The following is a 27,145-nucleotide window of genomic DNA, read 5'->3' as shown; positions in this document are numbered from 1 at the left end:
AAAAGCTTCTGCCTCCTCCCGAGGCAAAGCAGGCTGTCTTCTAGGAGGCCGCTCTCACAGCTACACTACTTACGAGTAAGACCGGGATCTTACTTTATCTCATGTCTGAAGAACAATGCTGTTACTTCTCTCTCTCTCTCCCCCTCCAAACGTTCCTACCACAAGCAACAAAGGAAAGTTATTCTTGCTGAAAGAACTAAGATATAAAAGAAAGTCATAGTAATATTTGGCATTTTTAATTTAGGTTTGTTTTATTTAAGTTTAATGTTAATTCCATGCTGTGTTTCAGTAAGAACAATACAGATTCTGTATCTGTGGCTCCAGTCAGATATCCAGTAGTACAAATTAGCTTCAAGTTACACATACTGAACAAAAGAGGTTGAGCGAGCGAAGGGAGATGGGGAAAGGGGAGGGAGAAAGAAAAAATATTGAACACGCATGCAGGCTTATCAATGCCACCTTCAATGCTAACCTGCTTTGAGGAAAAGTAAAGAATAGGCAAGAATGAGCAGCCACGGATTGTTGAACTGTTACCAGCACCATGATTTTCAGCAACATTTCAGCAGTTTGGAAACTTTTGTTTTTATACAGTAAAACCACTACAATATATGTCCCAATGCAACCTGTAACTTCCAAGCTAAACACCCAATTAAGTTTAAACATTGGTATAAAATTCAGTTTAAACAGTTATAAAAAAAAAGAAAAATGCCACCACATGCGCACTACCTTGCCATAACAAATCTCTCCCCTACAAGTCTAACGGCCTTCAGGTGTAACATCCACTTCTAATGGCAACCTCGCCACAGCTGGCGGAGACAATACAGTAATGCTGAAAGAGCCTTTACGCAGTCCTGTTAGTGTCTTAAAGAACCTAAAAGCTGGCACCAGTAAAATCCACAGAAATTCACTCTTGCCTTTAAGAACTTTTAAACTGTGTAAAAAAAATAAAAATAAAGAAACCCAACGGGGCAGGAACCTAAATTCTGAGACCCAATGTAAAAGTCAGATTTGGTGGTTCTCAGAGTGACACTGAGGGTTTTTGTGGGGAAGGGGAAGGGTGGTCAGAGATGGGTTCTCTTGTTGGCCTTTGTGTCTCACTGGTTTTCATCTTCCACATCCTGCAGCGCTTCTTTATTCTGTTCTTCACCTATGAAAGTGTTTAAAAGTAAGGAAGATGTTAACTTTTAACAATGAGACCTGCAGAATGGCTTAACAAGCACCCAGAGATTAATAGTTTCATGCAAGCACACACGCTCCCTCACACACTTGCGTAAATGACACACACGCACTCATAACAGCCAGTTCTGGAGTGAAGCGTTTCCATGGAAATTAAGCCTTATCATCACCTCCTCACGTTTCATACAGAGCTGCCGCACAGGCTGTTAGAAGACGTACTCTGTCATAAGGACACACAACAAACCACCACTTCTGAAAACTGAGACTGCGCGTGTGATCAGTCCTGTTGATCAAGAGGTGAACAGCCAAGACAAAAGTCATCAGAATGGCCGTAGACCAGCATCCTTAAATCAGACAATACCTTCCCCAAAACCTCTTCTCTACTCCAGAGAGCGCTAAGGACATCTATTCACTAGCTACGGAATAGAGACCAAAACAGTTTTTAGTAATTAAAACTTTTCTGCCCAAGTCCACTCAAGTCTCAACAACAGCAAAGTACTGCAGTCAATTTTGTAACGCTGATGGCATGTATTATTAAAGGTACCAAAAGAAGTACGAAAAAATGTCCCTACTTCACGTACTTTCATGACAAGAAACCCTAGGCTTGAGGTTAAAGGGAAACATTTTGTGGAAATTAGTATCTCTCTAAAAACAGCCAGTTTGGACCTATTCAACCAGGCTGCGACATGCAGTGAAATGGAAGTCTCTCCATAAAGACCCTTGCAGTTTATACTTCAGTTGCCCCTGGGTGAGACGCATGCAATGCCTTCCGCACATCTTTGCCCGATTTCTACTGCAACAGGAAAAAGTTTAACGTACTTCAGCTAGTGCCAGAACACATGCACGATTAAGTTAATTGATAAGAGAAACTGAAAAATGTTTTCTTTACAATTACCCTTAACCGTGTGAGATGGTATTCTCTCAAGGGCAATAAACAAAACCTACCCATTCAAAAAAATTAATTTGCAATAAAATCCAATCAAATGAGACTAACGACTTTCAGCATATAATCAGAATGCCTGCTCAGAGCATGTCCAGATTCAGAATTATCACCAGGTACAATACAAGGTAGATTTTGGAAGAGGTGGCCTAGGAACACAAGACAGCTGACACTCAACAACAATAAAATTTACATTTAAAATTGCGTAACAGATCATTTAAGAAAGGAAAGCGGAGGCCCTAACCCAGGAAGATGATTAAAAGAAGATCTGAGCATGCTCTAGCCAACGCACTGAAGCAAATACTCCTGTAACAGGCGATTGTGAAAGTACTTTTCATGCCCAAATAGTCTTAATATCCATCCAGGTATGCAGCTCAATTCCCAAACATGTAAGTTACTTTGGATCTTAGTCAAGCGTATTGGACCTGGGGAGGGGTAACAGGTCACAAAGTGGTAGAACATTGCTTAGCCCTGGAATGGAGGCAAAGATACAAGCAATTTATCAGCAGCAAGAGAGTGAGAGGCAAGCACGATTAGTGATCGGAAGAAAACTGACGCTGAAAAGTTCATTAAGCCATGACAAAGACTTACAAAGTAGAGTTTTTAGGAAATGAACAGTTGGACTTTCCTTTAGGAATCTATACAGCAGGAAAGAAGGGGAAAACAGGAATCATATGAAGACGACATTACAAGCGTGAAAATAAACTAAACGGCTCATCTATGACATGGGTAAACGAGATGGAAAAGTGTAGCAGCTCAGTAACACCTGATTTCAGAAAGTCATTCCCTACACCTACACAACTGAAATCAAAACAGGCAAAAGCTTAATGCAAAAGAACAAGCCTTTTTCAAGTCTTGCCCCCCCCAAACTGGTAATGGTGATTATCTCTCTCAGTGCCACTATTAACTTTTACCAATCTTCAAAGGCTCTGCCCATTTTGGAAATACGGAGTTCTGGAAGCAACAGTTTTAAATGCACTCAGTCAGCGTATTAACATGGTATGAGGAAATGAGAAAACTTCACTTTGCACCTATGTCTAAACCTTATGCATAAACACTGTATTTTTCGTGGACCTGAAGAACTGCACCACAATTTTAAGCAGTTCTGTGGTATTTTAAATTTTGTAACCATTATCCTTCTGGCATGCATCATAAACAGTAACTAGGATAATCTGAAATATTTCAGGAAGAAGAAAAATGTCTATTTTCTATGCTACGGAGCTAATTATGAAACAAGAAATTTGAATCTAGATTATGCAAAAAGAAATACAAAGAGCCTCTGTAAATACTCTTCTTGAACTTCTACAATATACAAGATACGTGAGACACGTTAGTCAGCTCACATGCAAATAAAGATAGCTTTTGGAAGATGTTCTGATGCTATACTATCTCACAACAGGAATCCAGCCTTGTTACTTCACTGAAATGGCTTCCTCAGTGTTCCCACAGAGCACCAGGATATTTGGCTCCATTAAAAAACATAAAATAAAAGGTCGTATCTTAATTGTGGGAACAAATTTCTTTTTCCAATGCCTAACCATGGCAAGAAAGGCATCTAATACCTGCAGTATTTAGAGCAGAGTCTGTACAGATCCATCCGGGATACATACATATGCTTCTGCACCATTAGATAATCTTACATCTTTGAAAGCAAGGTGTGGTCCCTTGCAAGAGACTAAAGCACTAGGATGTAGGGTAACCTAGGAGCCAAGACCCCGCACATTTACACTTTTCCCAGTTCTGTCAAAAGCCCAAAGAAATAGGGGTAAAACGTGACCTGCAACATTCAATACTCATGATCTATGCAAAGAGCTAGAAGCTGTCAAGTAACAATACTTCTTTAAAACAAACCCATCAATCCTACACAAAAACAGGTAGTCAGTAAAAAGTTAAGAGATTCTACAATTGCTTTCAAACAGACACTACACCAATAAGGTACACCAAAGCAATGCTCTATGGCTATCACCATGCTTCAAGTAACATCTTACAAAAAGAATTTAAGACATTTATTTATCTGAAGTTAAGCAGCAATGTTGTTTCAAACCTCTGTGCATTTCTAAGTACCTAACATACTTTAAACAGGACTGACTTTTTTTTCCCCTCCAAGGTAAAAGTAAAGAAAAGTCAGCTCTTTCCACTTGTCTGTCCAGGACATAATTTTTGCAGAAGAAAACAGGAGTTTAGTCTTTCTAGATAGAGAATGTTTAATTCACTACCAATAATCAGTGAAACAGAAGGCATAACTCAAAAAACTAAACAAGAGTAAATTTATACTTAGCATTGTATGCGAAAGCATAAGAGGATGAAGTCCCTTCAGTATGCCAAAAACCACACTTTTAAAAATTTAAATAACTATCAGATGTTAGTAAAAACAATCAATGTCCCACCCTCTGGTACCGCCAGGGGATATATTCGGCATTTACTCTGGCAATAGCCCACTTCAGGAGTCGCAACCTAGCATTTCTGCGAGTATTAAAGTACTTCAAACATCTCAAATAGCAAATTAGATTTCCCCAAGATTTTTTTTTCCTGGTAACATAGTATTTTACAAAATCCCTTTTCCTTTTTCCTCTTCTCTTCGTACTCAATTCTTCATAAGAGTAAAAGATACAGAAGGGGCTGTAAGGTGAAGTGATTAGTATGATGGCAGTAAGTCTTCCACTAAAATGCCAACAGAAATATTGAGTGACCTGAAAAGAAGGGGAACTAGATCATTTGCAATACTTCCTCCTGCACTGGAAATTCACATCTGGTTGGAATGACAACCGTAGATGAACATGACAAGCCGTAAGAAAGAAAAGCTGAATTAAATGAAGTCACTGCTTTTAAAATAATCACAGATGCCTAAACAGCCAGGTGCGGAGAAAAAAAAAATTAATGTTACTAATTCCACACCTCCTTCCTTCAAGCGAGAGCTGAAAAGCTCCTCAAAAGAAGCTAGTGTCATCCCATCAACTTATCCAGTGTTAAGAAAGGACAGAAGTTCAGCAGCGTCAATTATTAGGAAAGACAGAAGTAAAACACCAAACCAATCGACATTTCCATGCTCTGTTTTCTGGGCAGAAGTCAGGGGACAGCAGCATGTTAGAGCAGAGTGTACTTACCATCACCCTGCATGTCTGAAGTCCATAGTGTCAGATTATCACGTAACAACTGCATGATAAGTGTAGAGTCCTTATAGCTTTCTTCACTCAGTGTATCCAGTTCTGCAATAGCATCATCGAAAGCTGCTTTTGCCAACCTGTAAGCACAGAATAAATCAGATTTAACACATATTGCTAAACAGAATCCAGAAGCACACACATTAAACCTGTGCCTCAGAACACCTATCTTCTAGTTTGGCTACGTGACATCCATAGCTTCTGTAACAAATTTTTGTACTATTTAATGGTGCTTAGATGTTCATCCAAGTATCTCCCATCCAAAACCAGTCACTTTGTGTGCTTAAGAATCTTCTTACTCAAGAATATCGGTTTTATTAAACATTTCTACATCTTGCGGTACAACTGATCAAGGTCTGCTAAAAGCTTAAAAGGAAGTATATTACATAACCTGCAATGACAGGAATAGAAGACAAACAGTATTTGCTTCAATCATCACTTTTATGCTCATACAAGCTGAACCCCTACAGATCGATGAGCTATTGTCATTCTATACATGCTGACAGTTCACAGAAATTAGTAACATGATCCCTCTTACCTTGTATAATAGCCAACCGCAAGAGAGGCAAGTTAAATCACCTCACACTTTTTGCAGGATAAGGGCCTGCACAGAGTTAACATGGCAAGCTGTTAAACTGCCATTAGTCAACAAATCCAAGGTTATCACTATTCTGCTTCTCATACATGATCTACTCCCAGATAAACAAATGGGTCTGGACTCAAAAGAAAATGGCAAAGTTGAAAACCTTTCCAATGAATTGGCCTCAAACAGAGCAAGTCATCAACTACTAGCAGGAAGAAGGCCAGCCCAGTGTTGCCATTGAGGAAAAGCAGTTACCCAAGTAGCAACCACTTCTGGCTTGTTTGGTATTCACATAACATTTCATCTTCCCAGTCACTACCTACCTGCAGGCACGATCAGGAGAATTAAGAATTTCATAGTAGAATACAGAGAAGTTGAGCGCAAGTCCTAAGCGGATAGGATGTGTTGGCGGGAGTTCTGTCATTGCAATATCACTAGCAGCTTTATAAGCCACCAAGCTATTCTCTGCAGCCTCCTTCCTGTCATTTCCTGTGGCGAACTCAGCCAGATACCTATGGTAGTCCCCCTTCCTGAAAACAGAAACAGTAAGAAGTCAGTAGTCCTTATTTCCCCACCAGCCACTAAATTAACAGCTTAGTTCTGAAACTGATGTTTATATATTCACACACAAAGGACACTGCTGCTCAATTACTGTCTAGACAACAGTGCATTAGTACTTGAGTGAATTTTAAACCATCAGGCGGGAAAAAGTTTGGGTTCACTTACTTTCTTGCATTAGTACATGAAATCATAGTATTACCTTCTCCATTACCAAACTGTCTCTGTGCAATTGCATCTCATCTAAACTAGACAAGTTTTTGATCTGAAGGATAGAGATAATTCAACTACAGGGGAAAACACTCTCCGATCATTTCAAGATTTAAACTATGCTTCAGAAAGTACAAAATATGCATCAAACTAGTGACTACAGCAACATACTCCAAGGCCAAGTTTAATTTAACAATGGAATGTGGAAGTTGACACTACATGACAGTTATCTGTCTACCCAATTTTCTTCTCTTTATGAGTGTACAGCTCATGCAAGAAAACACTGAAGCAGGGATGCAACTTCTACATTATCAGCTCAATTAAAGAAAATGGTTGTTTCTTACATCTAAGAGCTGCACAAGAGCTTAAGTTCTCATGACCTTATTCCAAACAACATCTATCTGAAACCACACAATCAGGACACTAACACCTCAAAGGCAGCCAAAAAGGGATATTATTTAGACATGACTGAACTGCCCTCTTTCTAGAAGTTACTGTGGTTGAGTGGGCAGAACATGCATGTATAGCTACTTTATTTCTGTCTCTAGTTCAGATACAGTAAGAGGTCCTTGCCTCACAAGAAGATACTTACATTTTGTAATAGAAAACCTTGGACTCGCCAGTGTTAGCTGCTGGAATGAGGTGTTTGTCCAGTACATCCAGAATGTCACAACAGATTAACTTCAGTTCAGTCTCAACCTATTTAAAAAAAAAAAAAAAACAACCACAAAATGAAAAGAGGAGGCGAGGTTAGCACATAAGACTAAGAGCCATTTCAAAAACATCCAAATATCAAACAGGCAACATCATAAAAATCCAAAGAAGGGGAGGACAGAAGAAAAAAATTCAGCTGCTCCACATGTGCATTAAGCAAAACAGTTCTGCATAATTAGCTGGCACACAAAACAGGCAAGGACTGACATATGATGAAATGCATAACTGAATAATGGAATTATGAATTCCCTGGAAGACATCTTGCTAGACAGTTGCATTCTCAAGATACAATTCCTTACTGCAAGGCTTGCACAACTCCCAATTCCTTACATTTTTGATCCTGGAAGGCTGCCCTAGAAGTAGGAATGGTGAAGGGGACAATTTGAAGGTAAATAATACAAATCAGCTACACTCCATTACACCCCAGATTTAAATGGCACCTTCAGAACAAGTTTTAGTGACTACTTGGGAGGCAAAGCTCTAACAAGAGCCTTGAGACAAAAATCATGGAGTAGCAGAACAGAACAAAGATGTGCCACACAAACAAAAAGGTCAGATACAAGAGGAAAACAAACTCCAGAAAACAGACTTCAGAAGCAGGCAAAAAAGGCAAAGCGCAGCAACTCAGAGAACAAGCAGAAATCATCAACACTAACAGCGACATCTGTGGCCACAGAAAACCAATATATAAAGCCTTATTTAAAAAACAGATATTGGATTTTAATAGCCGAAGTTGAAAACGTGGTCACATCACCTTCAATTTTTCTAATTTAGAATATAAAGCAAGGTCTATGAGGTTAGGTTTTACCACAGAAAGTTTCACACCTGAAAGCAAAGAAACTCAGCGTACCCAAAAAAGCTAAAAATTGTCTTTTGACATCAACATTGCCAAAACCAGACTTGCTCTGAGCATCCCATGTCATTCACAGTAGGAGTGGTTGGTTAAGTGCAGATAGTAACCTATTGCTGCTCTTTCATGATTTCGCAGTAACTTTCATAGCTACAGCTGAAGACATCTCTGGCTCAAGCTACTTTTATGTACTATAAAGTAGAGATTTTCAAGCAAAGGCATCAACATCAGTTACAAGAAACTACAAGAAACTGCGTGTCTTGGATCACAAGAGCAGCCCCACTTAGTCCACTATCCCTTCCTATCCTCCCACCCATGCAGTTTTCTTTCCTTCTTTCTTTAAGCGTTTTTCTTGCCATGTAATATTTTTATCACCATATAGCTCCCAAACCATTAGGGTTTGTAACCACAACATGTATCCTCAAAAGTTGTTAAAATTATAGATTCAAAATAAATGTTAAACTGGCACATACATACACATACTGATTTATAAAAAATGACTTAACAGATTTGCAAGAGTTCCTTTAGAGAAATTAATCTACAGCAAATTTCATGTACAATGTCAGAATGCCCTAACAATCAGAGGAAGAGTTAGATGCTATACTTAAAGTTATGTGACAAATGCTTAAGGAAGTTGCTGAAATATGGTCACTTGAGAAGAATCTACTTCATATATTCTTGGGCTACAAGAGCTATAAAACCTTTGGCCAGCAGTCAGTTCCTGCAAACTTCTTTCCTCTTGATCCTCTTTTTCAATGACTTCTTTTGCAGAGAGATCTTCAGCAAAACTGCAAAGAATTAAATCAGTTTCTAATCCTCTTTTGTTAAATAACCATACATGTACAAAATTCTATTTCATCTCAGACAGACCTTTTTCAGCTTTGCTTAAAGGATCAGTCACACAAGCTATCAGAGATCAGCTGCTGTCCAGGGCAATGTAAATGTCCTGACCAAGCTTAGTTTAAAAAAATATAATACAAATCAAGTTGATCAAGAACAAAAAACCCCACCCCCAACAAAACCCTAAAAGCTCTTTTATGAAAAGGATCTGTTCTAGACAGAGTGGCTCAATGAGCTCTGCAAAGCAGCAAACCAGCACAAGAGCCCACACTAAGCCTGTTCAGAGCATTCAAAAAAGGTAGCTTTAGGGTCTATCGCCATTCCAGCTCCAAATACAACATGGTACTACAGGCTCTGACCGGCAAGGAAAGACTGCTCACCCCTACGGGTGCGTTAGAAGCCCCCACAATCCACCCTGCCTCTCTTTTAGTGGTAGTGCTGGCTTAATCAGATTCCGGACTGTGTTCTTAGCTCTGCAGATACAAAAGCTTGTAAACCACCTGGTGATCTAAATAAGGAAACTTAATAGAAGCAACCAGGGGAAGGGTAGCCTGTACTAGTTCTTTGACCTGTTTTAGTATGTAGCCCCCAAAATAGCTGCACCTCACAACTGAGATGCAACATGGAACTAGAACCGTAGGAAACAGTTGCTAAAGCCTGGAACCTCCCTCCCTCCCACCCCTGCCAAAACAAACAGACAGACCACCCACAGTTATGCCAATTCATAGCCTAACCTTTCTAAGAAGAGGGGAAGAAGAGAGCCTTGCAGCTGCCCCAGAATACAACCCAGGTTGTAAGTCAGAGCACTAGAAACACACATTCTCGTATGCCACAAATACAGACCAGTAAGAGGAAGATGAATACTTGTCCTATACTATTAGGGAAGGGATTTGGTTTTACCGCAAGGAAGTGAACTGCATTATGTGCAGACATACACCACTTCATCCTCTCAAGGATGAAGAACGCAAGCCTCAGTGTGTTCTCATCTACAGAGATGCAGTCAGATGAGAAAGCCAGGGGCTCTACTTTTGTGTATCCAAATGGCCACAGGACCCAGAAAGCAGCCTGTCTACAAAGCAAGCAAAGTAAGTGGCATTTTCCCCCATGGCTACGTATGTGTTTTGCTACATTTAGCTTAAGTGGTCTGGGTAAAGGCACAGCCTGGCATCTTCCATCATCTCTCAGTATTGCCTAGCGTATGCCTCAGATAAAACCAGCCCAGCCCTACTCTGACATCATCATCATCCCTTGAGTTCTGCCCAAAGTCACACTGGCTAGTAGCTCAAACTCCAAACATTTTTAAGAGCCATGTGCTAAATTATAGTAAATACTGATGTAGACCAAAACCGTCAAATAATTTCTTTCACACAAACTACACTTTCCATTTAAACTCGAGCAGCACTCTCTAGCTGAGCAAGCTCACACCTGGTTCTGGTGGTAGGTGAGAGATGTGTTTTTCTAGAGATGCTGGTTCTCTCCAATGTTCCAGTGCTTTAAACTTGTCAGTCCCCAGACAAGTGTTTTGGTTTTGGGTTTTTTTTTTTTCTTCTTCAGAGCCTTTCAAGCCTGGGAAGGGTCTCCCAACAACACTGAACTTACTCTGAAAAATGCTACAACAGTGGGTATTTGTTGACAAGGTAAGCATAATAACCAGAACTCTGCTGAGTCTGCACTGGACCTTATCTCTTCAGAGAAGCACTGAAGATGACAACAGGGCAGCTGTGCTACTGTTCCAGTAGCGACAGTGAGAAGCATCATCCAAACCTCTGCAACGTTCTTCAGGCCCTTACTGCTCCCATGCCATCCTGCCAAACCCATTAACACTCTCTTTATAGCAGATGCTAACTCACAGTAAGTCTCCCAGCAGCTACAAACAGGATCTGGTCTTCAGCTACAGACAATACGTAAAAGCCTCTTCAAAAACTCAGGCTAGAGTTGAGTAGACACAGCTAGTCTTCCTCCAGTACAGAACTATACTACAGTTATCCACAGCACTCTTCCACCTAAAGCAACTGTGATAGCTATTCCCTTTAAGGGTTTAACAGCTGAAGATACCATTGGCATGGCACTGCACTTCATGTGGCCTCTCTCTATCGATAGATATTTCAGGGACTACATACGTGGATTACTTGCACACCAGTCTGTTCTGCATGGTACTTGCTCTCTTTACAAAGAGAGACAGAGAACAACGCCTTTTTTACAGTCCTTTAAAAAACAAGAAAAAAGTCTTTTCACTACTAAAGGATCTTTGGCAGAAGATAGTAACCGCCCACAAAACATTGTGCAAAAAAACTGGAAGCACACAGTATAAGACAAATTTAAACAATCATCAGATAGCTATTGTCTTATTTTAGATGTTCTGGTAGAAAGATTTTAGACACCCATCAAGAAATGGTATTTGGGACTGTATGTAACTGGCAGAGCCTCATCCCATCAGCATGCCAGCATAAAATTAGAAACTCACAACTTTAACAATTCCATGGAGCAACAGAAACCCCGTGAGTCAACAGAAAGTAGTCCAGAGCCATTCCTGAGAAAAGATTTCCAAGCCAACATCATTTCCATCAGTGGTATATGAATCAGTGCCAGGTGATATAATAGACTCCACTGTTTCTCTGGAAGTGAAGATCTGAACCATGTGGAGGCACTTGTCCTCAAATAATGGAGATTAAGTCTCTGCAGAAATGTGTGGGATTTAAATAGTATGGGAGCATGCCTGCTCCGTGCTAAACCATCATTTAAGGAAGGGGGGGAGGAGGGGAACAACAACTCACTGTTCTAATAGCTGAAGGTTTCATTAGCCCTTACCGATGAAAGTCAAAGCTTGCTCCAAGTTCTCCATTTTAGGTAAAGTTCCACAGACTGACTAGACTCAGCATGAAGTTATGTGGATCAATTTTTCCCTCTCTCAAGAGAGGGAACAGCAAGGCCCTAGAGGTTATTACACATGCAAGTTTCACAGCTGAGATGACCGTGACATCTTAGCATCCCCCATCCCCAGGATCATGGAGTGCTTTACCTCAAACTGATTGCTTTAATTGCTATCAGTGTAGTTGACCAGTTTAGGGACAAAAAAAAATTAAAATCTACGTTAAGAACTAGATGCTGTCAGAGAAGCCATACTATTTCAGCACTCATTTCAACACAGGTATAGCTGTCTGAGCTAATAATAGGTCTGCCAGTTCAATTGTACAAGACTAACGAGGCAACTATTCTTCACTGTCACCGAACTGCTAAGCACTTAGTTTACAGCAACTCCTGCCAAGTTTTCATCTGGGGGAAAAAAAGTAACAAAACAAGGCCAACGTAACACTGATAAAAGACAAGGCAAAGGAGTCAAAGAAAGCGGCCATTTGGCTTTACACTGCCTGTCTTTATGCCAAGAACGACACTAAAGATCCTTCCCCATTGGTATTTCAACTAACAGTGTTAATATTTTGAACTCTGTAGGACAGAGTACTGCAACAGCATCAAGTGTCAAAGTCTGCATGACCCAAAGCAACTTTTATCAGAAGTAGAAGCTTAACAGCCAAACATCTCCTTTGACATGGTTAGTTTTCAAAAAAAAGTCGCTTGGGACAAGTCAGGTTGGAGGGGAAAGAATAAGGCCTCCTGAGCACGTGCAGCCTCACACTTGAGTTAAGTAGGGAAGAAGTAAAGTGCCAGCACAGCTCAAATGCTTAGCAGTAATGTAGATGCACTGAAAGAAAAGCCCTCCCTTTCTCCTTCTGAGTCTACTGCCCTTTTGAGTGCTTACACAAAACCACCCAACCTCTCCCCTTCACTAAGTATATTTATTCTCCAGACAAGGAACAAACTTCATCCTTTCAAGACTGTCACCTTATTACAGGTCACCACACTGCAGGCAATCTAGAATACCAGGGCAGTTTATGGCAAGGGTAACAAAACTGGACCTTAACTAAATGGCATTATGCCATAACACCAACTACATCTTACCATTTGCCGATATTCCCGAATCATTTTTAATTTATCTTCTCCACCTTTGTTTTCTTCTTTCTGTTCAATGCTGCTGATTATTCTCCAGGAAGCTCTTCTGGCTCCAATCACGTTTTTATATGCAACAGAAAGCAGGTTTCTTTCTTCCACTGTTAACTCCACATCCATTCCGGCCACTTTCTTCATTGATTCAACCATTTCTAGGAGGAAAAGGTCAAACAATTATTCTCATAGCTAAAGCATCTTTCAAACCATTCAACAGAAGTTGTATGTTAATGATAGCTTATGAAAATAGGCTCCCTCCTCCTTTCATACACAGTTATTCCTCGCTTTTATACTGCGGTGTTCCAAACAAATCAATGAGCATGTACACAAAGGAAGTATCTGATGTACTTTTAAATGCATTTGACAAGGGTCCCAAAAAATTCTTTAAAGATAGTTGTTTTGTTTTTAAGAGACAGACAAAAAGGATTTAGCATTAGCAGCAAGCACGTTTTTCCACAGTGGATAATAGTTATCAGTACAATCCTACAGGAACGAGTGTTCTTCAAAGTGCTTCAGGAAAGGCAGTGAATAGTGAGAAAAGCATGAGCAAATGTAACCTGGCTTCCAGCATGCTAAGGATAAACTGAAGAATTACAGAATGCTCCACTGATTTGTCAACTGGAATACAGTATAACATGGTAATTAACCAAAAAATAAAATCCAGATTTGAATAGATGTAGAGAAGTTGAGTACTGTTATTAGGGAAGCAAGTCAAAATTCCAAGAGGAACCACCCAAAGAAAAATTAGGTGCTTGGAGAAGTAACAAAAAAGTCATCCTGAGGATACCCAGAGCAACCATATCTACTCACGCCAAGCAACTATTTACACTGAAAAGTAACACACAAAATATAAACTGATTGGTACTTCCAGTTTAAACCTTTTCAAAAGGACTCTAAACCTGAGGTTAAAACAATTATCACTAAACATAGCTTTCCTATACTTAAGTGGAAGCAAAAGCTTGAACTACTTAAGGAAGGTTATAATCCTTTCATTACCTAACCACATGACGATTGCTTGTGACATATTAGAAAAATAAAAGCCAAAAATGTTAAACACACACTAATTTAGAGCATAGTATGAGACAGCCAGGAATCATAGGTTTTGTCCTGCCACACAGTGCTTCAGTTCGTTCACCATTTACCTTCCAGCTTCTAGAACTAGTGGGAATCCCACAGACAGAAAACAAGACCATTAATGAATGAGACTAAGCCCCAACTATCCCATCCACTCAACAGGACAACCGTTTCATAGCTATCTGCCAGGTAGAGGGACACCAGAATGACATACTCAGCTTCTACGAAAAGCAGGATGATGTGATTAAGCTATGCCTCCTCTAATATGATGCCTTACTGTTCTGTGGCCTATTTACCTTGCCCACTCATCATCCCTCCCCCATCATTTTACCTCCTTATGTTCTGCTGTGTCATGGCAGCACAAGCAATGGGAAACTAATGAAGCTTAACTGTCAATTTTTTCCTTGGGTGCCAAAACTCATAATCTTAACAGGCATAAGCTATTTCAGCAATGGGAAACTGTAGGCTCAATCTTTTTACCCAGCAGGAACAGTGTTATCACTCCAACAGGTCTCCACAGGTATAGGACAAAATTTTATAGTGGCTCTAATCTTACCAGAGGCGGGGAAAAAAAAAATCCCTACCTCTACCAGTGGATTTTGCTTCTCCAGATCACCGAAACCAACAAAAAATCCACCAAGGATTTGATAAAACTTCTACAAAACACCACCCTACTATGGTAAAAGGGTGAACTGTTTTTGCTGAAGACTTCAAGAGTTGCCCTAACACTCCACACACATACAATCAGTATTAATATAAGCATGCAGTCTTGTAATTTAAGCTAGCTAAGTTAAAGGTAATGTGATATAGTTACAATACGCAACTTGAATAATGGAAGCACTATGACTTATTTCCTGAAGGATGACCCTACTATCTATACAAACAATTTACTTCAAAGCTGTAAATTTTTTAAATTATGCGAGTTAAGTCATCTCATATTTTGAAGTTTCTTAGAACAGCAGAGCTACACCCAAGATAACATGCCTGACAGTGTTAATTTTTGTCAACAAAGATGACAAACGGGAATTAAGACTTGCAGTCTCTGCAACTTGGGTACCTTTGCCAAGCTCCATCAAGAAACACAGGGCTTGTCTTTAAGCTTAATGTTTAACTGCCCTCAGATAAGAGGAGTAATTGAAACTGCACTACACCTGCAGTTTAAGAAATTAACCTGTACTTGTGAATGCACAGCCCTCCCTTCAGCCATTAGTTGTAGAAGTTCATGAGCTGAAGAGATATCCTCGATGTAAATACAAATAATTGAAGCGTAAAAGAAGGAGGGGGTAGTCATGCTCATTCCCAGGCATCCACCATCACTCTGAAGATCTTTGGTCTGACCCAGTATGACCATTATGCTTTAATCAAACATGCATGGTTTTAGATGTGTGGCAAGCTTAACTAACAAAGATTGCATTAACTTTGTCCCATTAGATCTTCTCTGAAGTTATGAAAGCCAGAAGAAACTGAATAACGCTTAATACCTTCTCTGGAACTGGCAGGTTTCTGAAGTACACCATGTCTTTTTCAATTAGACTTGGAACCTTGTGCACCCTACAGGTAGTCTCTAACTGTCATACTGCAACACACAGATTACAGAAGATCTAGCTTTTCTTTAAAACAGAGTTCATATTCTTCTGTGCTTTACCAATTGGGATTAACTACAGAGCACTTCAGTCATACTACAGTATGTACTACAACACTTCTATAGAAAACCTGCTTCTTTATGAAGTAAGAATTCACACCTCTCTCTCATATAATAAACGATACCCATGTAATAATTACTCCAGAAGTGTGGAGACTGAGAAACACGTACAGTAACAGTTTCCAAGATCTTCTGGCCTGTATCAGGAAATTGCAACAACTGGGGAAAAAACGGGCAAGCTTTATCAACCGTACTACAGGTTTCCTCCACAATCTCTTCCCTAGAAGCAGATTTGCCTAACGTGGAAATTTAGAAGAAAAAGCTATACACAAGACTTGCTGTTCCCTGTAAGTGAGTATCTGATTCTCAGAATACACTCAAACATATCATTACAAATTTAATCAATTACTTAGCTTCTGCAGGATTTCATCCATTGCCAGCCCCAACATCTACAAGCCCTTGAAAGAGAGGTCCAACATCTCTGTGCACTGGAGGACAAATCAAACTTAAGCTGAGCAATAGCTTTTACAGAGGCATACCTACGACACAGTCCAACCAAGAAGTACAGCCTCTGTTGGTACATATTAGCCCTGTTGCATCTCCTCAGTCTTCTGCAAAGAAGGTCATTAACTACCATCTTGTAAAACCACCATAACCATGGAAACAATGGTGCCAAAACAAAACAGTCAACTGCTCAGAACTACTACCAGAAAACAGGCCTTGTGACCCCAAGATTTTTACGACCATGAGTTGTTAACAAGCCAAATATTCTTGATGGCTATCACTTGGCAAAAAGTCTAAGATGCTGGGGGGTCACGGGGGAGCACCTGAGGTTTTCTTCATTTGTGCTGAAGCACAAAACTCTCAAGCTTCACCAACTCTTATTACTAAGTACATAATCTCTCTTAATACACTGATGAAAGGAACTGAAAGGTCTTCTCTTCAAAATCTTAATCCTGTTACTAGTTAAATACACAACCACAGATTAGAATCCCACCCATAAACAAGTATCTTACCCAAAAGAAGACTTATCAGCCTAACTACAAAGCTGTTGGAGAAAAAGGTTTCTAATTTAGTAAAGCGCCCAATTTTACTTACAATACAAAAATCCAGGCTGGTATTTCGACTAAATAATATTATGCATATATCTTTGTCTTCCACGGTAAAGCTATAATCCAGACCTGAAAGTTTAAGCCTGATGAATAATCTTAAGAACTCATACAATACAAAAGCAAGAGGACAGCATATCTGTATCTTCTCCAATAGAAAACTAATTCTATACAAAAATAAAGCCATCTATGCCTGCCAACAGAACAAATACTTTATATTCTAAGTGCAGCTTTACCTATCTGAAAGATTCCACAAGGAGGTGAAAAGCTCAGACACCATTCAAGACAAAATGCAAGTCTGAGATTACATTTCAGTAAGAAGGATTACGGCAGTAATGACAACTCACTGTATACGCAATCCGGAGATGCTCACACTGCATTATGGAAAAAGTAGTGTTATGCAGATTCAAAAAGACGGAGATTGTAGTTTAAGTGGTTAAGTTCCAGCCTTTCAGTTGATTGTGGCTGTCACCTTATTATGCTATGTCAGATCATGCCACCACCAGAGCAGGAAATCCCAAAAATGTAAAATGTGGAAGGATAGGGAAATATTCTGGAGAATGACACACTTGCCCTAGATTTATATCCTTCCCCGGGCATTTGCTGTTGGTTGTTTTAAGAAATATCACAATAGACAGACATCTGGTCTGATCAGGTTTGTACATTCTTATGGAATAAAGGCATTTAACTGAGACTCAGAACAACTGCCTAAGATACTACAAAACTACAATAATGCCCATGCCATTTTTTAAGTTCCTACATTCTACTACTATGATTAAGATGCTTGGCTCCTCATTGCAAACATTGCTGACTCACCTCCAGCCACTGTGGAGTAACAGTAGGGACACACATGCATAGCTTGTAAAGCACAAAGGGTTTGGACAGTGGTTGCCAGTACACCGAGTGCTACCTACAAAAGATTTTTAAAACAGCCTATGTGGCTTGGGATTGGGTTTTTTGTTATAATATGAAAGACAAATATTATGCCTTTAAGCTAAAAAGTAATGGGGAAGTTTACAACTGTTGAGAAGCATGCTTGATAACCATCTACTGGGGCCAACCCACAGAATTTGTACAAAGGGCACAGCTGATAAGGAAACTTACTAGGTCACAAAATAATGAATGCCTCTCTACCAGATAAAGATGAGAAACTTTTAAGTATTTGTTGCTTCTCAAACTCTAGAAACCCAAGCAACTTGAGGGAACTGGAATGTCCCTGTGTAAGGAAATACGGAAACAGGTGATCTACAGCAAATTTAGTGGAAAGACTAAAAACCTTCCCAATATAGGATACAAAACTTAAGAAACAGTAGACCATACCAAAGGAGTAGCACTATGTATCAAACATCAGTATCTGACAGTTCTATCAAAGTCTGCGCTTGTAACAGAAAACCACTTGGCCTAAACAAGGGCTGATGCACTAAAGAAGACAACCTGTTGGGGCAAAACTACAGTATTTGCAACCTCTAGTTCAGGTATCATATAGCGCTTAAGTCTCCCACTAACCAAGATGCTAGTATCTGATTTTTTATTTGTTCTATGAAGCATCTAGTTATATAGCGTATGACGGGGAACTCCTAATCTGATTTTCACAATACACAGAATCTACTTCAACCTTACTGCTGAAGTAACCATTCCTTTCCAGTGCACACACTGGTTCAACATTACTGCAGGAAAAACAAGAGCTAGAAAATCTATTAGTGGTGTGCTTAACTTCCAAAAGAGGAACTACTTAAGTGAGGAAGCTTTTTAAAATAAGAACAGAAGAGCTTGTTGAGTAAAGGTGGGATGGAGATGACTTGATGGTCATCATGATGAAGGCTCAAATCAAAATGAACCTTTAGGAAAACCCAGAAGGTGGCATTCTTAAATACTATGAAGTTCATAGTAGCAAAAGCACAGCACTTCAGAAAACTGAAGTTGTGTTTTAAGTTTAATCCTTTCTGTTCCCCTTATCCAAGGGGAATAAAACAGACCAAGATCTTCAAGCTTCTAAGCTGCTGCTCAGTATCTATTTCAACATTTCAGGAGCTAAAAGCTGCAAATGAGCATCCAGTGTGACATAAGGATGTCAAGAATACAGCAGAAAAAATGAGTCTTCCCACGTGTTCACCATAGAAGATTGTACACCATAACCAGCATTCAGAGAAGACTGAGTACTAGTCTTGTACTTGTTCATTCCAAGAATGAACAAAAGATGATCAGTAGCAAGTCACAAGAACTCAAAATAAAGTATCTGATCCTAAACTGTTGTGTATAACCTCTCAGTTAAGACTTTAGTAGCAGCAGCAGCAAACACAAAGTGGCTAACACTATGTCAATTTTCAAGAAGGGTTCCAGCAGACACTCAGGAGGAACTACAGACCCATTAACCTAACACTCACAAGGGGTCAAGTTAACAGGAATTACATTAAAAAAACCCTAAATGAGTGGGTATATGCACAAACACTATATTGTAGAGCATGGCCTTCTGTAAACGCAAGTAATGCCTCACAAATCTACTGTGATGCTTTGAATGAGTCAAGCATATGGACAAGGAAGACATGATTGATATAGTCTACCTGGATTTCTCAAAGGCATTTGACAAGGTCCCTCACCCACGGTTCTTTAAGGAACTCAACTGCCATGGGATAGGAAGGAAAGTCCTCACATGGATAAACACTTGGCTGAAAGACAGGAAACAGGGTATGAATATAAGACTCAAGTGTTCAGAACTGAGAAGGATCACCAGTGGAATCACACAGTGATCTGTGCTGGGAAGCATGCGAATATTTGTAAGTGATCCAGAAAAATGGAAGCAAATACTAAGTACTAACTTAGTAGTAGCAGCAAACTGCTAAGAACAAACACAAAGACAAAAAAGAGCTCAAGAAATAGGGGCAAGCGTATTTGCTTCATTAAGTGATGAGTGTAACTGTGAAGACTAATGCCCATAGATTGCATTTTCCCTAGAACTGCAGGCCTCTACCTGGCATCAGTGGGCACCACCCTATTCACTACAATGATTAGCTCCAAATTCAAGCCAAGAGAAGGCAGGGCTCATCCATTAGGAACTCTTCTCAGCACACTATTACACTGCCCGCATTAGGTTTTTCTGTTCTCTTAAGAAATCCTGCATTTAGCAAGTAAGACTTAAGAGATAGCTAAACCAGTCCAGCAGCTTGCAGGGAGGTATGCAGGTGGCTTTCCCCTCTATCCCTATCAATTCCGTCATGCCAGCTCAACACTTCTTTGACCTCTCAACTGGCTGATTCAGGTCACCAGCTCAGAAAACAACTACCCGAGGGAAAAAAAGAAATCTTGCTTATAATGTAGAGAACTGAACTGGCTCTCAGGGTCAGACTAGAATCCAAGTAAACATGAGAAACAGCCATGGAAGAGAGGACATCCCTCTTTCAACAGTGAGTTGTCAGACTAGCTTACCCTGCTTTGCAGCACTGCACCTTTAGTTTCTAAAAGCATAAAATGAACACAACATTTACCCTTACACACTACATAAGTTTCCGCAATTTTTCTTCGAGGTCTTCACATGCTTGAAGCACCCTGAGTAGATTATTACAGGCAATTAAAAGCAGGGTGCAACTACTGAGGTACTAAAAATTGACAATCCTATCTTAAGCTCCCTATCTAGAGCATGCCACACTTATCACGATGCACAAGTTTTATACAAATGAGTATAAAAGAACCTAACAACTATATTCCCAGAAGTTAAGACAACCAACAGGCAGAGGGGGAAAAAAATACCGAAGAATAGCCATCCTGCAGTGGCTTAGACTATCATTTTGTGGAGTGTTCTGGTTTTGGCTGGGGTAGAGTTAATTTTCCTCATAGTAGCTAGTATGGGACTATGTTTTAGATTTGTGCTGAAAACAGGGTTGATAATACAGGGGTGTTTTTGTTATTGCTGAGCGGTGCTTACACAGAGTCAAGGCCTTTTCTGCTCCTCATACCACCCTGCCAGCAAGTAGGCTGGGGGTGCACAAAAAGTTGGGAGTAGACACAGCCGGGACAGCTGATCCCAACTGACCAAAAGGATATTCCATATCATATCACATCATGCTCAGCATATAAAGCTGGGGGAAGAAGTGGGGGGGGGGCCAATATGTTTGGAGGGATGGCGCTTGTCTTCCTAAGTAACCGTTACGCATGATGAAGCTCTGCTTTCCTGGAGATGGCTGAACACCTGCCCGCCGATGGGAAGTAGTGAATTAATTCCTTGTTTTGCTTTGCTTGCGTGCACAGCTTTTGCTTTACCTATTAAACTGTCTTTATCTCAACCCATGAGTTTTCTCACTTTTACTCTTCTAATTCTCTCCCTCATCCCACCAGGGGGGAGTAAGCAAGTGGCTGTGTAGTGCTTAACTGCACAGCTGGGGTTAAATCACACCACGGAGAAAGCAGCAGCTTATACTGCTATTCCTTGTGTAAGGTTTATAACGGCTGGTGCAGCCAAGACACTTCCAATATTTGATTGCATGACTCTGCAATACGCAGTTCTACAAAGCATACTTGTACCTTTATACACTCTGAGAAACAGATGGGTTAAGGCCAAATTATCCAAGCAACAGTGGTATTTTCTGCATAATCAATCCTATGGACTGTCACAAGCCTTTCTTGCAACAAGAACATGACTTCTAAGTCATCACTATCATGTCTTCAAGCTGTGAACATACACTTTTCTAAATAAGAGAGGGTTTCTCCAGTATTTGTAACAAAAATTTCAGTTTGAAAGCAAACACAGGCAAATCGCAAGACTTGAGCCTCATCATACATTTCTCTGCTTGACTGCGATCTGCTACTAAGCAATCTTCTAATACAAGTACTCAAGTGTACTGGACACCAAGTCAGCTTCTGGACTCCTTGCAGAGAACCAAACCACCTAATTATGGAGGTTTGTCTCCTTTGGTGGCTCTTGGTACCTCAGGAAATTCAAGAACGCCATTACAGAAAAAGGCCCCCTCTCACACAACTCCTCATGATCAGAAATCAATTTTTATGGCCCAGTATATAAACAATTATCACTTAAAAAAATTAACAATCTAACTCCTCCAACATTGTCTTGGACATACTCTATCTACCTCTTAGACTCCTACATTTCTTAGGGATATGCTGAGATTTTTCTACCTTTTAGCACTTTCACATCTACCCAATTCAGAGACAAAGAGAGCAGTCACACCCCATGTCACTAGAACAGTAAGACCTTTGACATACAGGTATAAGTACCAACCATTAATGTGGGGGGAAGGGGGGGGGGAACCCACAACCCGAAACAAAAACACTTAAGTGTGCTTGACATTTGCTTGAAAGAGACAGGTCCTCTGCAAACTGAAATTAATATGCAACTTAAATTCTAATTTGTGACTTAGTTTATTGATTGATTCTTCCTTAAGCTGTAACTTCAAGACCTGTTACTATGAGACAATTCTTTCTAAAATGGGTTCAAATCTTGAACTCAGTCCACTGCTGCACACCTTACTGCCTTCGTAACAAAGACGCATTTCCCTGATAGACAATTTATAAAAACATAGGAGTCAGTTGTTAGCTTGCTGTATTGGGAGAGTTGTCAAATAGGTTTCTTCTTCCTTCTTACCTGTACCTTGACCTACAATCTGGTTTTGCAGAAGAAAAAAACGAACACCTATTTCACCTCACCTAAGTTATACCATATGTAAATTTGAAGTCATATACTTCAAGACCTGTAGTACAAAACTGCTGTTTAGAGTTTAAGTATCTGCTTACAGTCTACCTTGTGTCATAGCATGTTTCTCACCTGATTAAAAGAAAGATGTTACCTAGCTTCCACAATGAATTGGTTTCGACATTCAGCAGCACTCTACAGGAATGCAGATACACACATTCTCTTAATATAAAGAACTCAAATATTAGTAAGGTAATTTCACAAACAAACACAATGTTACCTACTCCAATTGTTTGGGGTTTTTTTAAAAGACAATTTATAGTTATATATTATTCTATTAATAATAGTCTTCGAAGAAACAGCAGTTAAGTGAGATTTCTCACAAAGCTTCCTGTATTGTAAGTAAGCTTCCTGGCATTTTGTGATTTGTCATGACATGCCTAAGCAGATCTGTGAAGATAGTCAGACACCCAAATCTCTTAATATCTCTAGAGATCAGGGCTTAAGTGCTACTTACACTGCAGAACTACCTAGAAAGTTGTCCCCTTAATCTGGGCCAATATACTGAGGACAGTACAGATACAGGCCTAGATTGCCAGCAATTCACAAGTATAGCTTCCAAGCCTTCATAAATTCCTAAGTAGGTCAGGTAAGTAACACCAGAGAAGCTACAGTTAGATGCCCACCATAAGTGCTGCTATAAATGCCATGAAACATACATAAAAAACAACCTACCACACATCACTCAAAGTCTCAAGGACAAAGAAGATGGGACAGAACTTAATGCTATCCTACCATTAAACATAAAAAATTGTCATTCCACATTCATATTCAAGTTACACAAGAGATTTGTATTATTTGTAGGCAGTACTTACCATCACACCATTTTATATGTGCCAACTAATAACTGTGACCTTATGCTCATGTATCTCAAAGATCAAATTGAAGAGCAAAATTAAGAATAACTTACACTTTCATCATACTAGTTCCCAAACAATTTTGTGCACAGAATTATTCAGCAGTCTCAGCTATGATCTTGGCAGAACTGCAGTATTTCATATAAACAAGAACAAATTATGCCAATAATTTTTAATTGTTTCAGCTGAACTAGAATACAGAATTAGATGCTAAAGGAGTATCTACAGTACATATTCTTCCAGGCCACGGACATGAGATACATAAAGATACATTTCAAACAGCTAGCAGAATTAAAGGGTGCACCTTAAATGTTTACCCAATTTGATTCCAACAAACTTTGCAAGTTTAAAAACCACAGCATTGATTTAAACATGACAACTTTAAGTTTAGTGCTCCCTCTAAACAATAACAGTCTCATGACCATTCAGAAGCAATATAGCATAAGAAGTTCTTCACATTTTGATCTAGCCAGCTTGTTTTGCAAACATCCATGATACTGGTAGAATAGAAAGTCCATCGAGGGAAATGCTGCACCAAGGCAATCCCTACTAATCAATTTTTATTAGTTGACAGGAAGACTGATTGTTTTGCATTGCAGATCTCTATAATGGGGTAGAGTCTGATTACTTTCTAAAGAACTGATTTACCGATGACTTAAGAAAACACCAGAAAGACAGTCATGCCTCAAAAGCTCCCAAAGATGATGAATCCTCCAGGATGTTGGCCAAGCATCCAACTTGGGTTTCCACTCAAACCAAAGCCAACACTTTCAGTTGTACTGACTCATCCATACCAGGTGGAGAACCCTCTCCTCCCTACTCACCAAACCAACCCCAGGAATGCTGCTGGAATTGGAACTGGGGGTTAAGGGCAAGGAATTGCATCTTCCCATCTCACACCCTTTAGGGTAGGCAACAAGACACCGGAAAAAAAACCCCAAAATCCCCAGCAGAAGTTGCACACTTACTGTGGAATATGGAATTGCATGCTTCCCTCCAAGTCAATTAAGTTGTACCCCAACACCTAGTTTTCTGGGGGGTATTTTTTCTCTAAGTCCTTACAGTTATTGTGGAGGCTGACTCCTCTCATTGAGTGGAATTCTTAGTTCTACCTTATTTGCCTACCAGAACTGTCACAGAAGGCAGGCCTAAATAAGACTCCCTTTTTTGTTGCAGTTTCTATTTTCCTGCCTAAAACATGCATTTTTCAGATATTTTGCAACAGTGCTATCAGAAGCTTTCTAAGCACAACTCAGTAAAAATATGTCATTTGGTGAGAACCTGGTCATGTAGTCTATGCAAATTATGAACAGAAAGTATCTGGAGTGTCTTCCTACCTCTTCATGAGGTGTAACTGCATTCACACTTTTTACATACAAGGGTATTTATTTCACTTTAAATGAATAACCATATGGTCTTAAGGCAAAAGTAACAGTCCTAGAAGAGTAACATCATCAAGAAAATTAAAGGCCCTATCTATTACATGCAAGGAAAACATGTTTAAAGAAACAGTCACAAGACAGACATTTTTGGGGCAAGAGACACCATCCAGGGTTGCCAGTTCCTCCTCTTTACCACTTTTTCCCCAGATATGAAACGATCAGGCATAGCGCACAAACTTACAGGAGAAAACGGATGAAAAGACGATGCTGGAAAAGTAAAATGATCTGTAATAATTCCTACCACATAATGAAAGCACATACATTTTCTTTAGGCAATGAAGTATCATGTACTCAATCCCTCCAGGGTGAGAGCTCGCTCTCTCTGGGTTTGTCAGGGGCAGCAGTATCTCCAACCGAAGGTAAAGGAAGAGAAAGAAGGGTGCTAGCCCTCTCCCCCGGGACCCAATACGGCGAGCAAGCCTCTCCCCTGCATCGCCTCCTGAGGGGCCGAGAGAGCCGGGCACCCACCTTCCGGAGAGCACGGCACTGGGCGTTGTCTGCGGCGAGCCGACCTCAGTCCCACACCGCCGAGCTCGGCGAGGCCCAGCCCAAAGGTAAGCAAAGCCCGGGCCGAACAGAACCACCTCAAGCCGCGCCAGTTAGAGGTACGATGAGGGGCAGTGGGGGTCTCTTTGTCGGACCCCCCGAGGCGGGGGCGGCTCCCCTGCCCCCCCCGGGACTCGCCCTTCGCGGCCGCCATTTTATTCCCGGCTTCTGCCGCCACCGCCCCCCGAACCGGGCCCCGCCCAGGCCCAAGCCACCCACTCGTTCAGGCCCCCCATCCCCAACTCCACCAGCCCCTTGGGGCGCTCCCAGTCGCCATTTTGTCTGTGCCCCCCTCCTCCGCCCCTGCCCCCCTCCCCCGCCCAGCCGCCATTTTGTGGCCGCTCCCTCCCTCCCTCTCCCCTTGGCCTTGCACGGCCTTCCTAGCCAGCGCTCACCATCGTAGCGCTCAGCCTGCTCAGCCAACTTGGCCTGATAGACGAGGTCCTCCCGATCGTCCATGTCGTGCAGGCGGGGCGGCGTCGGGGACTGCACGGGGCGGATGGAAGCCGATGGGTCTGGGGGGCCTCAGCAGCTACCAGCTCCCTGCTCTCCGAGCAAATATGGCGGCAGCGCCTCCTCCCGCTGCATCCGGGCACTTCCGCCAGTGCGCGCATGCGCCCTGCGGCCTCCCATGGCAACGGCGGCTCCTTGGCAACGGGCGTGAGGCGGCAGCCCAGGGGTGGCGGGGCCGGAGCCGCCCGTTCCCCCGCCCGGTTGTGGCGGGGCCGCGACCGAGAGGGCGCCGTTGTTCTAGGGAAGCGGAGGGGCGAAGTGCGGGGCCACCGATGGCGGGGTGGGGCCGGCCGGCGGGTCCCCGCCGGGCTGCTGGCAGGGGGCCCTCTCTCGCGTGAGGGCGGGCCGCCAGCCAGGCCCCGCGCCGCGGGCTGGGGGTGCTCGGGGAGAATGGCATTTCCCTCAATGCATCTCTTTCTCTCAGGGAACGTGTTTCTGCTGCCCTCAAACGCTGACAATACTATTTGAATACCTCTCTGTGTATTTTTGTACAGATCACCGGGTATGCTCCGTACATACTTAATGGTGAATCTAGAAATGAGTGAAAGGCAGAAGGTCTGATTTAGCAGGTTTCTGCAATCTCTCCAGGGTGTTTACTCAAGTGAAGTATCACCTATGTCTGACATAGGATATGATAATTTCACAGTTTTAAGAGGCTAGAAGAACTAGAACTTAAAATTGACTGTTTCACAAGTTCCTCACAGAGTACTTCTGAAAAAATGGAGCATACGCTTAAATAATTGAGATAAAGCCTCAATTTCTGAAATCAGAATGGTGTGAGAAAACTAAAAGGGATTATGCTTGGCTGGCATAAATTTAATCTTCAAAGATTTGCTCAGGGTAGCTGTGAATGAAGTCTCTTATCTCTCTTTTTCCAGTGTCTCCTAGGATGAGCAGGCTAAAGACTCTCAGCCTTCCTGAGGTGTAGAAGTGCACAAAGACCTTTGCAGTTTTTGATACACAGCAGACATTGAGCAGGCCCCGGCACCTCTTGGACACAGTGTCAGGTATTCTTCGATTTACTCTATTGTATTGTGCCCACTGAAATGGGCTCCTCATGTGTGACTGAAGGCATGCACCTAAAGCACCATTTAAAGCACATTTTTTTGAATAGTTTATTGTTTCCTGATTCATTTTGACACAATATTTCAGTTGGTGAACAAGAGCTTTTTAAAATTAACATAACCTTATGGTTTTCTTACAAATAAATCTAAAAATATAACAGAATTA

At 41.0% G+C, this 27,145-nt stretch overlaps 1 protein-coding gene across 2 annotated transcripts; it reads right to left on the bottom strand.

Annotated features, from left to right (window-relative positions):
* Nucleotides 1-232: 232 nt before the first annotated feature.
* On the bottom strand, nt 233-25,953 carry YWHAE (tyrosine 3-monooxygenase/tryptophan 5-monooxygenase activation protein epsilon). 2 transcript variants are annotated; one of them, XM_050908870.1, is made up of 6 exons: nt 25,798-25,953; nt 12,990-13,189; nt 7,221-7,327; nt 6,184-6,390; nt 5,221-5,357; nt 233-1,147 (listed from the first exon to the last, which is right to left on the bottom strand). In XM_050908870.1, exons 1-6 carry the CDS (start codon nt 25,859-25,861, stop codon nt 1,095-1,097), a joined length of 768 nt encoding a protein of 255 aa, XP_050764827.1. In that variant the 5' UTR covers nt 25,862-25,953; the 3' UTR covers nt 233-1,094. The 2 variants fall into 2 exon arrangements, with proteins under 2 accessions (XP_050764827.1, XP_050764828.1); XM_050908871.1 differs by lacking the exon at nt 25,798-25,953 and adding an exon at nt 19,421-19,439.
* Between the last annotated feature and the right edge of the window lie 1,192 nt (nt 25,954-27,145).

This window comes from Gymnogyps californianus, chromosome 20, assembly GCF_018139145.2.
Source record: "Gymnogyps californianus isolate 813 chromosome 20, ASM1813914v2, whole genome shotgun sequence".
In the NCBI taxonomy this organism is placed as follows: domain Eukaryota; kingdom Metazoa; phylum Chordata; class Aves; order Accipitriformes; family Cathartidae; genus Gymnogyps; species Gymnogyps californianus.
The sequence above is the reverse complement of the archived record's forward strand: the minus strand, read 5'-3'. Positions and strand labels throughout refer to the sequence as shown.